This window comes from Cheilinus undulatus, linkage group 7 (assembly GCF_018320785.1).
Source record: "Cheilinus undulatus linkage group 7, ASM1832078v1, whole genome shotgun sequence".
Lineage (NCBI taxonomy): Eukaryota > Metazoa > Chordata > Actinopteri > Labriformes > Labridae > Cheilinus > Cheilinus undulatus.
This window is the reverse complement of record NC_054871.1, coordinates 6,889,567-6,905,338: the sequence shown is the minus strand read 5'-3', so window position 1 is coordinate 6,905,338 and position 15,772 is coordinate 6,889,567. Positions and strand designations below refer to the sequence as shown.

Here is a 15,772-nt window from a genome sequence, read left to right as displayed (position 1 = left end):
TACCCCACAGAGACACTGATAAAATGCATCAATCTGACTGCTCTTAATGCTAACCCACCAGCTTGTTGGTGACTTTTTGGCATTCTTAAAACTAACCAGCAACCCCTGTTTGTCTTTTTTTAACTGTAATGGTTAACGCGTCAGTGGTCAATAAAGACGGTAAGTGAGTGAGTGTGTGCATAAAGTAGATACTGGAGTGTAGATGTAGAGTATCCTCACCCTGTAGGGCTCCCTGTAGTTTCCAAAACACAAACCAGTAGTGAAAGCAAAGATAGTGACTTCTCCTTTCCTAGTTAGCTACTCCCCAGATGTATATATTACTGTTTGCCTCATAATAAACATATCTTGAGATCCTCTTTGTAAGTCAGTTTTGATGTTAGCTGCTGTACAGTTTAACATATTGACACTACAGATGCAGAAAATCCAAATCCAATCCAAATTAAGGTATCCAGGTAACTTAATATTATTATTAAGCATGAGTTATTAAGTATAAACTGGGTTTTTGTTGTGGACTCATCTATAATCTTACCAAGGTTTCTGTCTCCAAAGTCCCATATCCTTACTTTAATTTATCAGTATTTTTGGCAGAATTTTTCCAGTTTTTTTAGATTAGTTTATTTAAAGTTAGCTTCGAATGTTTTGACAACAAAACATTGAATCAGTTGGATGCGGTGAATGTACAGTGGCGTTATTACTGTTTTAATAGACCTCCATCCCTCGAAGAAAAATAGATCAATCCTTATTCCCTTTGTTCTATTCTCTTGGGATGTTTCCTTCACATCACTGACTTTATTCTGACTAGGTATGCTGTTTGATAAATGTGGCTTTTTTTTTTTTTCTTTTATCCCCAGGCTCCATCTCTGGAGGATTTCAGTCACTTACCCCCCGAGCAGAGGAGGAAGAGGCTGCAGCAGAGGATCGATGAACTCAACAAAGAGCTGCAGAAAGAGATAGACCAGAGGTAAGGCCTTACACCTGATTCATGTTACTGGCTGCATCATGCAGAAAAATCAGAAAAATCAAGGAAATTAGAAATAGTAATAAGATCTGTAGTTGTCCACCTCATATGCGTCTCTTTTAAGCAGTCAGCTCACATTATAATAATATCAACAGACATTTCAAGTCTTAAATCCTGTTTTCTTTCTTTCTTTCTTTTTATGTGAATGAGTACTATGATTTTGAAGTGGGATTTCAGTGCCACCAAAACACAGTTAGCTTACAATTAATACCAAGGCCTGAATCTATTCAGTGTAGTCACAAGCAGGGTGAAGCTGCTGCTTTAAATCAGAGTATGCCATTATCCAGTGTTTTTTTTTTTTTTTTAATGGCAATTTTTAATTCAGTATAGGTGGCTCTGACATTTAAATGTAGGTTTGCAGCTCTAATTCAACACATCTTTTGTCAAGTTTGGTAAATATTTCCTTTGAAGGCATCCTGATGTGTTTCTGGATGGTTTTGCATCAAGGACCCAGGCCTGGATTGCAGCACACTTGATGCCAAAATCATATTAATTTGATTAGTGTAATCACAAGCCAGACTTCGTTACTGTGATGAGTCCTCTTGGACCCCTTGTCTAAGGCAGAATTTGTGTTAACTGGCTGATTGAATACAGGGTACTCAACAGTGAATGGAGCTATAAAGGCAAGGTCTAAACATCTTATGTTTCTTCAAAAATCATCAGATCCAGGCAGCATGGGCACATTTGTATCTCTGAGCTACACAGAAGGTGTACAATTAGGAAGAAGGTTAGGAGCATGATAGACTCCATTGTTTGCTCACACTATAAATAAATATGTGAATGGTTGTTTCTCCTTCCTCTTAGCAGATTTGCAAACCAACTACATGCATACTGTTACATACTGTATCTGACTGTGTAAATAGGCAAATGTGCTTGGGTATAGAACAGTGTTACTAATGTGACAGCAGACTGTTTGTAAAGAACATTACAGACAAAACAAAAAAATACACATATCAGAGCAAGTTTTATCCATATTTCCTGCTTCATCAGCCTCTTGCCTCTAAAGTGACCACTTGTGATATCACTTCTACTAGAAAATAGACTTAAGTAGCTATTATCCTGCAGGGTTACAAGTAAGAAAATAACTTTTGTCCTCTCTGAAAGTATTACTAATCTTTGTCACCCACAACAACCTGCTTTTTTATGATGAGTACATCCCATTAACTCTTAATTTATTTAATTGTATGTTTCAGAGATGCCCTGAACAAAATGAAGGATGTGTATGAGAAGAATCCACAGATGGGAGACCCTAACAGTCTACAGCCTAAAATATCAGAAACCATATGTAACATGGAGAAGCTACGCTCAGAAATTCACAAAAACGAGGTAGAACAGAAAGATGTTTCTGATTTAAATTGAGCCAGAAAGCGCTCTAATGTTTTCAGCTTGTAGATACTGTGGTGATGACACATTGTGGTGTTAGCTGAAATACAGCGTAAAATGTTCTGTGATAAGTTTCTCTTCTCACTTTGTTAACAGACCTGGTTATCTGAGGTGGAGGGAAAGCAGAGCTCAAGAGGAGACAGGAGACACAGCGCTGACAACCATCATCACGCTCCTCAAGGCAGAGAGAGGTAAACAGACACAGAGAGGAGGGTGATCAATACAAATATAATATGAAGTTTTATAAAATTTAGTTGAATCAGAGGAATCTCATATGAATTAATCAAAGAAGTATAGAAATCAGTGATTGAAGATAAGCAAGAGACTGTGATTTGATCATAAGAATTTTGGCTCATCTGCTTGTCTCCTGTCAGTCCTGAGGGCAGTTACACAGATGACACCAGTCAGGAGCATCACACACCTCACCACCGCCCCAAAAGTCCACCGTCTGGTCACCCAAACCCCGACCCACATGAGTTTGACGATGAGTTTGACGATGACGACCCGCTGCCTGTCATCGGACACTGCAAGGCGCTCTACTCCTTTGACGGTGAGGACAAACGTAAAATCACGGTATCAGTCTTTCAGAGCTCAATAAAGAATGACAATAACATTTATTCAAAAGGATCTGGGCTTAATATAGAGGTTTGGAAAACATCCAACCAATAGCTCAAACCATCATTCCCTTAAAAGAATAAATGAATCCAAACCAGTGAACCAGATAGCCATCCTGGCTTGCCTCTTACAGTATGTGAGCTACTTTTTAAACTAAATGTTTGCAGTTTTGTCTCTCTAAAAACAGGATGTAGTGTTTTCATATGCCTTCTTAGAGTTTTTCACTGAAAGAAATTCTTGACAGGAGCTTTCACTTACCCTGATCAGCATTTTGAATTATCTATGATACATTTGACTGAATATTTTTGCATGAAACTTTATCTATAATCATTATTAATTAGATAAAGTGTTATTATATGCACAAAATTCCCAACAGTTCCTCAGAGAAGTGTGCAGAGATAAAATAGTAACTTTGATTTGTGTTCAACATCGCTGTTATTCTTTTAACTTGCAGGTCAAAATGAGGGGACATTGGTGATGGCAGAAGATGAGGTAAGCTTGTTTCTTATGTTGAGTTAATGGTTTGTTTCCATGTTTGTTGAAATAATTTGTCTTTGTGTCAAGTCAGAGCCTCAAAATGGAGTTTAGAGGCGTTGCATTGTGATGCATATGTAGATGGATCTGTGTCGATGAAGAGGCAAAACATTATTTATGCATTCCTTTTAACTGACACAAGAGAATATGTTTTAATATTTCTTTTTTGATTATTATTGAGTATCATTTAGTTATAAATTCCAGTTTATAACAGAGGATGCAAACCATTGTGACAAATAGTAATGCAGTGTGATATCGAAACAAGGCGAATCATTGGGCCACTAGTCTTGAAGGGAACATATCCCATTTTTGAAGCTTTTCTAACAAAAATATGCACCCCTGGCCTGTCTACATTCCCCTCAAGTACCAAAAACATCCACCCCCTCCCTCTTTCTCCACATTTTAGAAAATGTGTGCTGAAACAAGCCGTTCTCAGATTTTCCCCTCATGATGTAATGTGGGGAGTTAACCCTGCCTCAGGGTTCAGTTGGCCATCCCCCGCTTGGAAGAAAGTTCCACCCTCCTTTCCTGATCTTCCTCTCAGCTGGGGATCAGGGGAGCCACATCCATTTCCTGAGTGGGGCAGAGTTAGAAAGCTCAGTAACATTTGAAGCCACGGACACAAACAGCTTGTTCTTAGCAGGGCTGAAACAGAAGGGTTTTAAGACATGCAAAAATCTTAAACTGGAGGGGTTTTTCAGCAACAGACTTCACAGCCATGTTTTGGGGACCTCTGAGACCAATATAAACTTTTCTTAAAAGGGTAAAATATGTCCCCTATAACCAATTCATGAAACCAGTGAAGATTCAAAGCACTGCTGTAGTCCTTCTCTTTGTTAGTTTACTCATTAGATCCTTTTATGTTTCTCCTCCCCTGCAGGTGTTGTACATTATCGAGGAGGATAAAGGCGACGGCTGGACGAGGGCAAGGAAGCAGAGCGGAGAGGAAGGCTACGTCCCCACCTCCTATGTAGACATCACCCTGGAGAAAAACAGCAAAGGTGCTGTCACCTACATCTGAGCTACGTCTCTGTCCTCTCATCCATCTGTCGTCCTCTCTCCCTGTTTTCTGTCCCTCGTTTTAACACTACAAAAGAAAAAGAGACTGCATCCCAACACCTGCATGGACATTCATCTGTTTCCTCATTTCCATCCCGTCTCTCTCCTCATGTTTATTCCTCTTGTCACTCACCTTCCTCCTCTAGTATCTGTGGTACTGATATTTGAGAGCATGAAGACAAATAGGATATTTGTGTTTGAATGATGTTTTTATTGTATATAAGGCATTTCTGTGTGTGTTTGAAGGATGTCTCCACTGCTGTTTTGAGCCCCGTGTAAAGGCTGCACCACTTCTTTATCGATCAAAGTGTTTTAGATTATTTTATGTAATATATTAGAAACAATTTATTTTTATTTTCTTTGATTGTTCTGATGTTTTCTTTTTTAAATCGGAGACGTTTTAAACTCCCTGGTTTTAAGCTCTTTGGATTCACGTGTCTTCATAATTTAAAGCTGTTCTGATTTCACTTCTGTTCGTGATTTTCTGTGTTACCTGTGCCATTACACTTATGGTGGGATTACAGTTACAGAGGTTTGTCTGGTTTCAGCCTGGCTAAAGAATCAAGAATAAGCTGGAAGTTTCAGTATGAAAAAGGTTTTCCCTTCATTTAAAGGAGGCTGAACGAACTGATTGTGTATTTTATTATCTTTCAATCATTATCTGACTGTTCTTGGTCAATGTTTAAGTCACTGATTAAAAACAGCACTGTTCATCAGTGTTTCCACTGGTACCAATGATAGTTCAACTCTTTTTTTTCAAGGCCACATCTCAGTAGAGTCATGTTTGATGAATTTTTATTGCAGCCAACACCTTGTAGTTCAAACAAAGGTGCAGTAACTTTGTGCATAAATGCTGCTATTACACTGTTTATATCATAGCATTATCATGTTTTCTGCTTTAATATACTGCAAAACACTCAAGTCTTGCAGAGTTTATTTTTTCTGATTTCTCATCAACATATCTCCTTACACGTAAAGAAGCCACATTCACCTGAAAAGTCTAGATAAACATCTTACTTTAAGACATAAATGCCTGTTTATTATATATTATCACCATGACGTATCCAATTGCCAGACGGAAGAAGTTTACTGGTGGGTCAAGAAGAAGAAGGGCTAGAGTGGTTTTTGAGGTAGAAATCATTTCAGCAACAAGGGAACCTGATGCTCAGTTACCCTAACCTAAGCCCTCCAAAATCTGACCACATTATCCTTGAGTCAGAGAGGACATTTCAGCACAGTCTGAAGAAAATGTGTTGCACTTGCAAGCAAGGGATGAATGTGTGGCCTAGTGACCTTTACATTTGACTTAGAACCCCTAAAATCTGAACACAAGAAGAGCCAGATGAAGAGACAACTTGAGAACATATTGCCTCTGGCCTTGACCATTGCAGACGGGACGGGACAGCATTAATACTGAAAATAAGGCTAAAATTGCTTGTTATAAGAAATTATAATATATAAAAAAGTATCTGCAAATTATGCAATACTTATTACGAGACACTTCAGTATTTTTTCTCGCTGCACTGGCAGATATATTTTATTGCAAGTAATTCAGACCATACACAGTATCTCTGCTTTTTTGTATTGTAGTGAGATGTTTCTTTCATCTTTATTCATATTTATTTTTCAAGTGAATGTGACTTTAATTAGTGCAAGAAGATATTTTGACTAAAAGTTAAATAACAGTTTTTTTAGAGCAGTTACTGGTAAAATGGGTTAAATTAGAGGCTGAAAGATTTTACTAAACAAATCTACTGCTGTGCTAACTTCATATTTTTAACAACATAGTCATCAAAACTACAGACAGGGTTTTAGGGACAATTCAGTTTGCAACACATATTATTCCATACTGGATATATATAATAACTCAAAAGTTTTTAAATTCTTGCTGTGGTCTCAAACAGATGGAGATGTTGAACTGCCTGTTATTCAGGTCAATATGAAGAAGTGTATGTAGCTGCTGGGAAGTCATCCCTTGGTTTAGTTTAGTTGACTTATAAAGGGTCCATGCACAACTCAACTGTTAATTCAGAGTTAGCCGTAAAGCAAATTTACATCCGTGGTCCTTGGCGAGGCCATGACTTTCAGTTCCTCATACAGCCACCATTTCCTTCTAACTTTCTTTATAACCAGGCCTTATGTCCACTCACTTAGCTGGGGTTCATGCCTCATGTTTTTTTTAAGAACTGATACTGTTTGTTGTTTCTCATGCACTAGATCCTAATAACAGTTTTGCAGCCTTGATTTGTATTGAGGAAACAAATAATGAAAATTAGCATTTAGCATGACTTTAGTATGAGCAAACATGTTCAACCAGAATCTGCGTCCAGAATATGTGCTTTTGTCAGCTTTAATTTTTTTTTGGGACCAAAGTGTCAATTTACAATTCTTCTTTTTCCAGATTAGCAAGTTATGCAAGCCCCAAAGATACCATTTATTATTATCTCAGTTAGGGATGCAAAATGTCAGCAGATATGAAAATTTCTGCTAATATTAACAGCCTATATCAGTGGTTCCTAACCATTTTTCCTTGGAGCCCCCCCCAACCTGTATTTAAGGTAAAGCTGAGCTCCCCAAAACATATACATAAAAAATTCAAAACCTATCGTTGCCAAAAATCAACTTTCATTGAAGTGTTTCATTGATAAAACCCTAAGAAAATGGTTTTATATGTTTTCTTACCAAAAGACTATCGTATAACCTGTTCATTTAGTGTTTTATTGTGATTTCACTTAATATATGCAAATCTAATTATAACAACCTCAGACCAGAGCAAGCCTGAGGTCTTTGCACCCCCTGAACTCCAGGTTGGGAACCAAACAGCAGCAGTGAATATCCGCATTGTGCACCAAGTTTTGTGAAATTCAGGAAAGGACCAATGGAACTAAATCAGCTTAAGTATTTGTCTTTGTTCATCTTCATTCTTTAAACTTTATAGGGTTTTCTAAGGACTTTTGTTTCTTTGTTCATTCTTAGAATAAAATATTTTTTGTAAAAATAAGATAATTTCAAAAATCCAATATTATGCATCCTGAGTCTTAAAGTTTTGCTTTTGCTTTGGTGCAGATCAAAATGTTTTAGGCTGCAACAACCAAACAGGGTTACAAAATATTTTTTACATATTATAGATATGTATGAAGTGGAAGGTTTGAGGCTCCATTGTAAGTCTAGCACACAATTCACAAGTCCAGAGGCTACTATTATACACTAACTTTAGGCAAAACATTTTTACCTATCAAGACATGACACAAGACATGATGGCCAATTTAGAAAATTGTAGGTTGAATGCATTAATGGATTAGCTTGGCATCTCCCAGCCTAAGCGTCATCTATACTCCTTTACTACATTTTATAATTATTTGTTTTGTAATAAGTCCACACCTTAAGTTTTATAAACTTAGGCAGTAATTAGCCTCTCAAGATCAACACCTTAATCCTGCTAAATCACTGCTCTTTTTCAACATCAACCAACTGTTTGTATCTTTTAGTAACTTGCTCTCTTCTCTATGTGACCGCAGGTTCCTGAGGGCTGCAGGGTGGCCGGGCGATTTGATTGGCTGGTGGAGGGCTCACGTTGATGGCTGATTATTGGTGGTGGGGGTGGTGACAATGAAAGAAAGAGAAAAAGAGAGAGTACTGAAGGAAATGAAGAGGGAAGTAGTTAGAAATGAAGAGGGTGGGAGGCAGGTTTGCACGACTGCATGCTCACTCATCCGTAATCAGCAAAGCATTCTGGGATACTAGAGTGGGGTCTTGTAGAAGGGTAGGTGATCTGAAATAGAGGCACTAACATAATTGAACAAGTGGAGAAGTCCAACAGTGTTTTAAGGAAGTTCTCCACATCCTCTAAAGACCTTACAGACGTAGTTGCCTTCTATGAGGAAGTTTGACTTCTAAACCTGCAGAAGAAACAGAATTTTAAACCATATGCTTGTTCACTGTGTGAGAGCAACGAAGAGTCTTCTCTTCTGTTGCTGGATTGCAACTGGTCGGTAAAGGTCATAAAGATTTAGAAAACTTAGAGCTTATACGTCTTTAGGAGGGTTAACATCAGGGGGAAAACCTGCTGAGGTTCTGCTCTCTGTTGATGAGAAACCTTAAGTAAGTAGCACCTTGTTTAATTTAGACTGTGGCTACAGATGAAAAATACATGTGATCTTAAATGCTTTACTCCATAGAGAGCAGTGCAATAGCAGGTTCTCCTCAAGGGATTTCTCAAAAACAGTTACCCCCTTACATCTCACTTCATGTTTTGACCTAGAAGAAGACAATTTCCAATTTATTTATGAATATTTGTCTTTGTCCTTGAATATTCTGGTCAAACTTTTGGAGGAAAAATTACCAAAAAAAGCCCTAGTTTTACCTACCAACGCTTTTTCATGTGCAAAAATTAGGGATGCACAGACACATGCCATCTGCCAATATTGGCCCTTTTCATAAAACATTGGTCATCTACAAGTTATGTGGGATCAACTGATATCAGTAGCAAATGCTTGTCTGTTGTGCCATATCAATTTAATGCTGGCATCGAGCACCCTGGCTGCTGATTTAGGCTGGCCATACACTAGACAATTTTCAGATCTTAAACCATTTTAAACGTGGGATACCATAAACAAAAGGACTATTTCAAACAGTTTTTCATCTAAAATTCTCTGACACACACTAGACAACCTGCCATCGACCTCACAGTGAAGATTCCTCACACACTGGATTTCACAGAATCTCAAATAAACTTGGATGACTATTGATATCCTATCAATATGATTCTAGGTCTGGAAGGCTACAATGCAATTTGGAGTAGTAAAATAATCCGGATGACACAACACACCGGAATTATTCGGACAAATAATCATTTGTCATGAGCCCCTACTCAGGATACACCCCCATGATCATTGAGGAGGCAAATCTTGCTTCCAATCAGGCTTAAAATTGTGCAGTGTGTGGCCAGCCTGGGAAGGGATTTATCATTAAGCAGAAGATGTGACCTTTTGGAAAAACTATGATCTGTTTTTATGATCAAATAGGAAAAAATAATAGAATTGTGGGAGTCCAAAAGAAGCAATGAAAAAAGCACTGGCTTCAGTTTTTGCAGGCTCGGTTCATATTTGATAATCAGTGAATCTCTGCTTTGAGCTTTTGATTACAAATGTTTTTAATTATTTAGTCCCCTTGACATATTACTTTTGTAAGAGTAGTGCAGGAAGCTCAAAAATGTTACTTAAAGATGCAGCCACTTCGGAATTTAAAAAAAGCACCCAGAATTGCTAGCTTTTGTGCCTCTGCCATGAAAGCTGCATTGCTTGGATGCAAGGATTTAGATATTTATGCCCATTAATTTAACAAATAATCCTTTTTTGTGCCTTTAAACCATTAAACCAGGCCAGGTTTGTTACATTCATATAAAAATGTCCATGTCGGTGATTTGTTTGCCAGATGTTCCTAAAAACAAGAGAAAACCCCCCCCCCAAAAAAAAAAATCCAAATTTGCAAGTTTCAGAAATCACAGTGACAAAAAATGTGTTAGTTGTTGAAATGTAAACTGTCCTGCTAAATATGAGAAAAAATATGACATACATTTTCTAAAATAAGAGCACATATTAATGATAACTCCAAGTTTTCTTGCATTTCTTCTTTCCTTAATGTTTTGCACAATGTATCTGATTGCAACATGTGCCTCCTTAGTCTAAAATACTTGCAAAAAGCTTTTTCACATCATAATTTAGCACAATTAATCAGAGGATAGCTGATAACCAAGATTTACATTGATCGTGTTAAATTCATACTTTTGTGGCCTTTTTATTATGAATGTTTATATTGCTTTAACAATGCAGTAACAATAAATTGTACATCCCTATTTATAGCTTAACATTCTTTGATTTTAGACTATTATAATGCTTCTTTCCTTTGCTCATATTCCTTTGCATTTCCTGCATGTGTTTTAGACATGCTCCTAACTTTATTTTGTGTTCATATTGTTGTTGCTTTGAAATTTGAAAATAGTAAGATGACTTTTTTTTCCTCCAAACTTTTGATTCAGCTTCTTGTGATAAAAACAGTCATTATGAAACTCAGGAAGTCAGAGTTTACCTCCTTTTTAGGGTCAATTACAAATTTGCTACTAACTCAACCCGTGTTGCTCTGCTCCCACTCATCCCTGTCATCATCATCGTCATCTGTGCTCTGTTGGTAATGTCTGCCTGCCTGCCTGAGCCACTCTGCTCCTCATGCCTGCCCTCACCGTCATACAGCCGCATGTCCTTAACGTGTCCCCAACATGATCAGGTGTCTGTGACTTTAACTACAAAAGTGTTTGTGTTCATCTGTGAATGAGTCCGTGTTGAATGCATGAAGATGATTTTTGTTTTTGAATGTTCCTCCAAACAGCTTGTGGGTAAAATCAGAGCAGAAAGCAGGACTGTCAGGTAAAAACAAGACCTCTCTACTACTCTTTCTTTTCCCACCTTCCTCCTCTCGTCCTCCTTGGTTGTAATTCCACCAGTCGACCAGCGGAGGGCGACATTTCCTCACCAAACAGCAGCTCAGCGACAGCAGGACTGACCCGCTTTGAACATCACCAAACAAACAAAGGAACTTCTGCCTTAAAAATCACGTCATTTTACTGTGGAGGGAGTATCCCACATGTCAGGATTTGTCTGTGTGACTACATTTCCCATCAGCCACCTGGGCTCAGCTCCACCTGCCTTCTTTGGGACTCTACATTCTTCTCATTTTAATCAGTTGTTTTTGTGAATGTGACAACACAAACTCACATGTTACACTCATATGCACTCGTGTATGGAAAGCCAAACAGGCCAAAAAATGTCTGCGTTTTTGGCTGTCCATATATGTGCACAATGCTGTTTCCAAAAAAGCTGGGACGTTGTATAAAATGAAAATAATAAAAGCAGAATGTGAGTTTATGGAATGTAGAAACATTTAACTGAAATGAGAAAAAAGACAATACATCAATGTTTCAAAAAAATTCAGACAGTTGCAACACAAGCAAAAAAGCTGTTTCTGTTACATCTTACAAATGTCCCAACTGTTTTGGAAACATGGTTGAACACATGTGTTACATGTTTGTTGTTAGTTATTCCCTTTGAATGATTTGTACATATTAACATCTTTAATGTCATGTTGAATGTGTTTTCATGGTGATTGTTTTTAGATTTGTTTGATTGACACAAAGTTTGAATTGAACTGACGCACTTTGCCCTGAAGTACTACAGCATTTGGATCTGATTGGATGAATGAATGGGTGAAAATATGAATGAGTGAAGGTGTTTCTGTCTGCAGAGAGAGGTTAATGAATGAGTTCTGTCACAGAAGGTAAAACAAAAGCTCTACAAATTCTCTTTTACTCCTTTTGATACTGTTTTTATAATGTTTGACGAGCAAAGAGCAGCTTGTTTTGCATGATTTCTTATCAATTTTTGTCTCTTTGATGATTGTTTTCAAACCATTCACTTTATTTCTATGAACAAAACTACACTAAAGTAAAGTAAGATTTCATTTTGAAGCTATTTAACATAAAAATGCCACTAATTATTCCAATTTTAGATCTGAACAGCAGGTGGCAGCACCTTTGCTGTCTGAAGAAGAAGCTGTGAAATGTACAGAGATGCTGTAGGTGTTACTTGAACTAACAATGATGCCCCACCTTTCTGCTTCAGTCAGACATCATTCTGCTCCAAGAAAATGTTAAAAACCTAAACATTTAAAGAGATTTACTTTCCTCATTGCAGATTTAACACACTAAAGAGTCATTTTTACTTTTTAACCGTACCTTTTCAGTCATTATTCTCAGTTAAGTGTGATCGCATATGTGAAAAAGGAAAACTTGCACACTTTTGTGTCAACAGGTGCATAAACCCCCCAACAAATGTGTCATATTTAACCACACATGAGATTCAGATTGCTCCTCCCCACTAACTCTCCTCAAGTCAGAACATTTTCCAAAATAGTTAACCTTATAACCTTATTTTAAAAAGCCTTGTCGGTTTTTTATAAAGCAATAAGAGATAATGATATTTTGCACAGTGCAAAAGAAAATGGGACTGTCTTTCCACTTAAGCCAGAAGATCTGACTAAAAGTCTGGAGTGTTTTTGAATCGACTAATCTCAGCTTAACTTAGTTGTTACATAAAATTCAAGCATATATATTAACTACAATACAAATTATTTCCATACAGTGTAAAACTGAACAAGTTGGAAATACTTGAAATATTTGTTGTAACTGATTTAGTAGTGGTCAAGTGGTGGAGATGTATTTTTTTAGTATGGATCATACATAATGTACATGTTCTCATCCACTGCAGTTTCCCCTCATGTGTTTCTCATATTTTAATTTTCATTAGCAATGCTGCCCAAAGTAAGCTGATTTGATTGACTACAAGTAACAAAGACTGAAGGGTGAACTTTGACCCAGAAAATGCTTCTCCACAGAGTTCAGAACATTATCCTTGTCATGTCAAGGATGGGCCCCACAGGTGGTACCTGCCTAACTGAGAGAGAAACTTCACTCATGGTGCAAAAGCGACTAATGCCCAAAGGCAGGTTAAGAGATGTTTGTCAAATAATTTGAGGACAGTGACAAAAACAAATACTTTGCATGAAAGAGTACTTTTTCCTTAAAACTAAAATGTGTTCTATCAACTCATAAAAGTAGAGCTGAATTAGCTATTTTTGGATTTTAAGTTAATAGAACTCATTTTTTCAGGGATGTCCAACCTAAGGCCTGGGGTCAACTGCAGCCCACATTTGAACATAAACCATATTCTTTGAAGAATTGTACTTCTTAGTTACAACACTAGGTGGTACTGCTGTGTTACTTTGTAAACAAACATTTTGACAAGAATTCTTAAATTGAGATGATGACAAAAATGGTAAGCATTTTCATGTTCTGATGGCGAAAACAAAAGGATCACAGCAGCACTAAGGCTGGCCACACACTACAGGATTTTAAGCCAGATTTTAGGCACAATTTTACCCCCGCTGATGGAGTACCCACAACAACCAAAGAGAGCATGCAGACCGGGGAGTGTCACCAGACAGATCATACTTTCACTGCTCACAACCATAAACACAACTGTACCTTAATTCCAGCCAGGATTTCGTCCTGAGTCTTTCCCTGGTTTTATGATTTTTGCAGCACCTGTAATGCATGCAAGGACAGCTTGTTGTGGAGAAACAGCAAGACAGTATCAACAGACAGTCTTGTTTTTTTTTTTTTCTAAAGTCACGTGATCACGTGAGATTGTAGGCAGGTTGGCAAGTGTGTGGTCTCCAGTGATCTGACAATCTGGCTGAGTTGTCTTCTAGTGTGTGCGTTCGGAGGATTAAATATGAAAATCTTTGGAAATTGTCCTGAAGTCTGTGGTCTCCCATGGTTTTAAAATCGTTTCAGATTAAAAAATTGTCTAGTGTGTGGCCGGCCTAAGACGCTTATAAAGTCTGGCAGCTTCATGCAGTTTGCTCTTGTTTAGTCTCTGAATGTGAAGATAAGCCATCAATGTCTTCCCGCTTTGCTGCAAACTAGGAGTGGATCCAAGGAAGCCATGCCAACACAGGGTCCCCCTGAAATTTGAATGGCTGCCTAAAAATTCCTTAACAATGACTGGCTTTTTGCCTTGTCAGCCATTAATAGTAAGTTGTGATGCTAGATATATTTTTTTCAAGCGTATACAACTACTTTGCAATGTCAACCTACATTGGATTGGTTTTCCAAAAGATGAGGTCGAGAATATCAAATTGTCCTTGGGGTCCTTATATTGTTCTCTAGGTGGCCCTTAGTGGAAGAAAGAGTTAGGACGCCCCTGCTATAGATGTGCAGCTTATCCACCTCCTTGAAAAGCTAATTTGCCCATTGTTTACTTCACTCTCTAACATAGCGTCAAATTAATTTCATCCTTAAACCCTCGCTGCTCCTGTAAAATTCACCTAAAATGCAGAGAAGCACAGAAACTATTTGAAAACAAAGGTACGCATCAAGTTGTAGGCCAACTGTACAGTTACAGTCCTCATAACTAGTACATTTCAGCTGTTTTCTCGTGATGATTTCATTATGACAGGATAGAAGAGCTGGTTTTCTTGTAATAATTATTTCTGTAGTTTCCTGGACAACTCGAGGAATGATGGAATTTACTCACTACAAAACCAGAGTAAAATAACCTGGGTATATGACTACTTAGAGCTTCTGTAGTTTTTCATCTGTTATTTATTCTTTATTCACATTAATTAATGAAAATAATAATGCCTATCAAAGGTATAATGTCTTCCAGTGCAAGCTTACGTTCAACAAACAATCCAAACCCAAAGAATTTTTAATTGTTGTATCAAATGAGACTCCTCACAATTGAAGGGCCTGTACCTGTGAGTATTTTTGTTCTGAAAGAGAAAAAAAAAAGTTTCTAGCACTAAAACCTGCTTGTAATTGTAAATATGCACTCAGAGATAGCAGTAGTGGAGAGGTTAATCAATAACAGGAGTGTTTAATGTGTCAGTATATGTTCAGGGCTTTTCTAACTAACTCTTTGCAGACGATACACTCCAATTTTTATCAGATTTCCTTCCGAAGGTCAGTGTATTTGGAGTGTATTGCCCATTTAATCAAATAAATGATGTCAGTAGTAATACAGCAGCTTTGAAATCAGCCAAAACACTTCATATTTCCACTGATATCCATGTAAAACTGTGAGCTAAGTATGTAAAGAGCTACCGTGCTGTCATTTAGAACTTTATGCAAAAAATACACAATAATAAATCAGCTTTGGTGTTATTTTTTAAGTTCTTATAAAATACTGTTCAGACTGCAAGCATGGTGCCGTTAACAAACCAGCAAAAACAAAAATGTCTTTTCTTCTACATTCCTGTATGTTTTTAAAGATTCTTTGATCATCATGTGTGAAAGTGCTGAAACTTCTAACAAACATGTACAGATCCTCTCTGGCTCTTTAACTCCACGAATCAGCAGGTCCAGCGTGATTTGAACCTTCAGAACATGTAAAGTCGTGTGTTTTTACCATGTTGTAAATGTTGTAACGATAACCAATGGCAGTACTTCTCTTCTTTATGTCGTGCACATCTTTTTACTTTGAATGTTGTCAGACACTTTGTGAACAAAATGCTTCTTTTTTTCTTTCCTCTGAAACATTGTTCTAATAA

The 15,772-nt window shown here is 37.4% G+C and overlaps 1 protein-coding gene across 2 annotated transcripts in view; it reads left to right on the top strand.

Annotated features, from left to right (window-relative positions):
• Positions 1-15,772, top strand: part of fnbp1l (formin binding protein 1-like) — a 78,684-nt gene extending 62,912 nt beyond the window's left edge. Inside the window, exons 10-16 of one of the 2 annotated variants that reach the window (XM_041791074.1) lie at positions 852-961; positions 2,212-2,344; positions 2,498-2,592; positions 2,776-2,951; positions 3,471-3,508; positions 4,431-4,551; positions 8,128-15,772. In XM_041791074.1, the coding sequence (XP_041647008.1) occupies positions 852-961; positions 2,212-2,344; positions 2,498-2,592; positions 2,776-2,951; positions 3,471-3,508; positions 4,431-4,551; positions 8,128-8,135 (681 nt within the window). In that variant the 3' untranslated portion in view covers positions 8,136-15,772. Of the gene's footprint in view, positions 1-851; positions 962-2,211; positions 2,345-2,497; positions 2,593-2,775; positions 2,952-3,470; positions 3,509-4,430; positions 5,341-8,127 lie in introns of those variants that run through there. The other variant, XM_041791073.1, reaches the window with a different exon arrangement.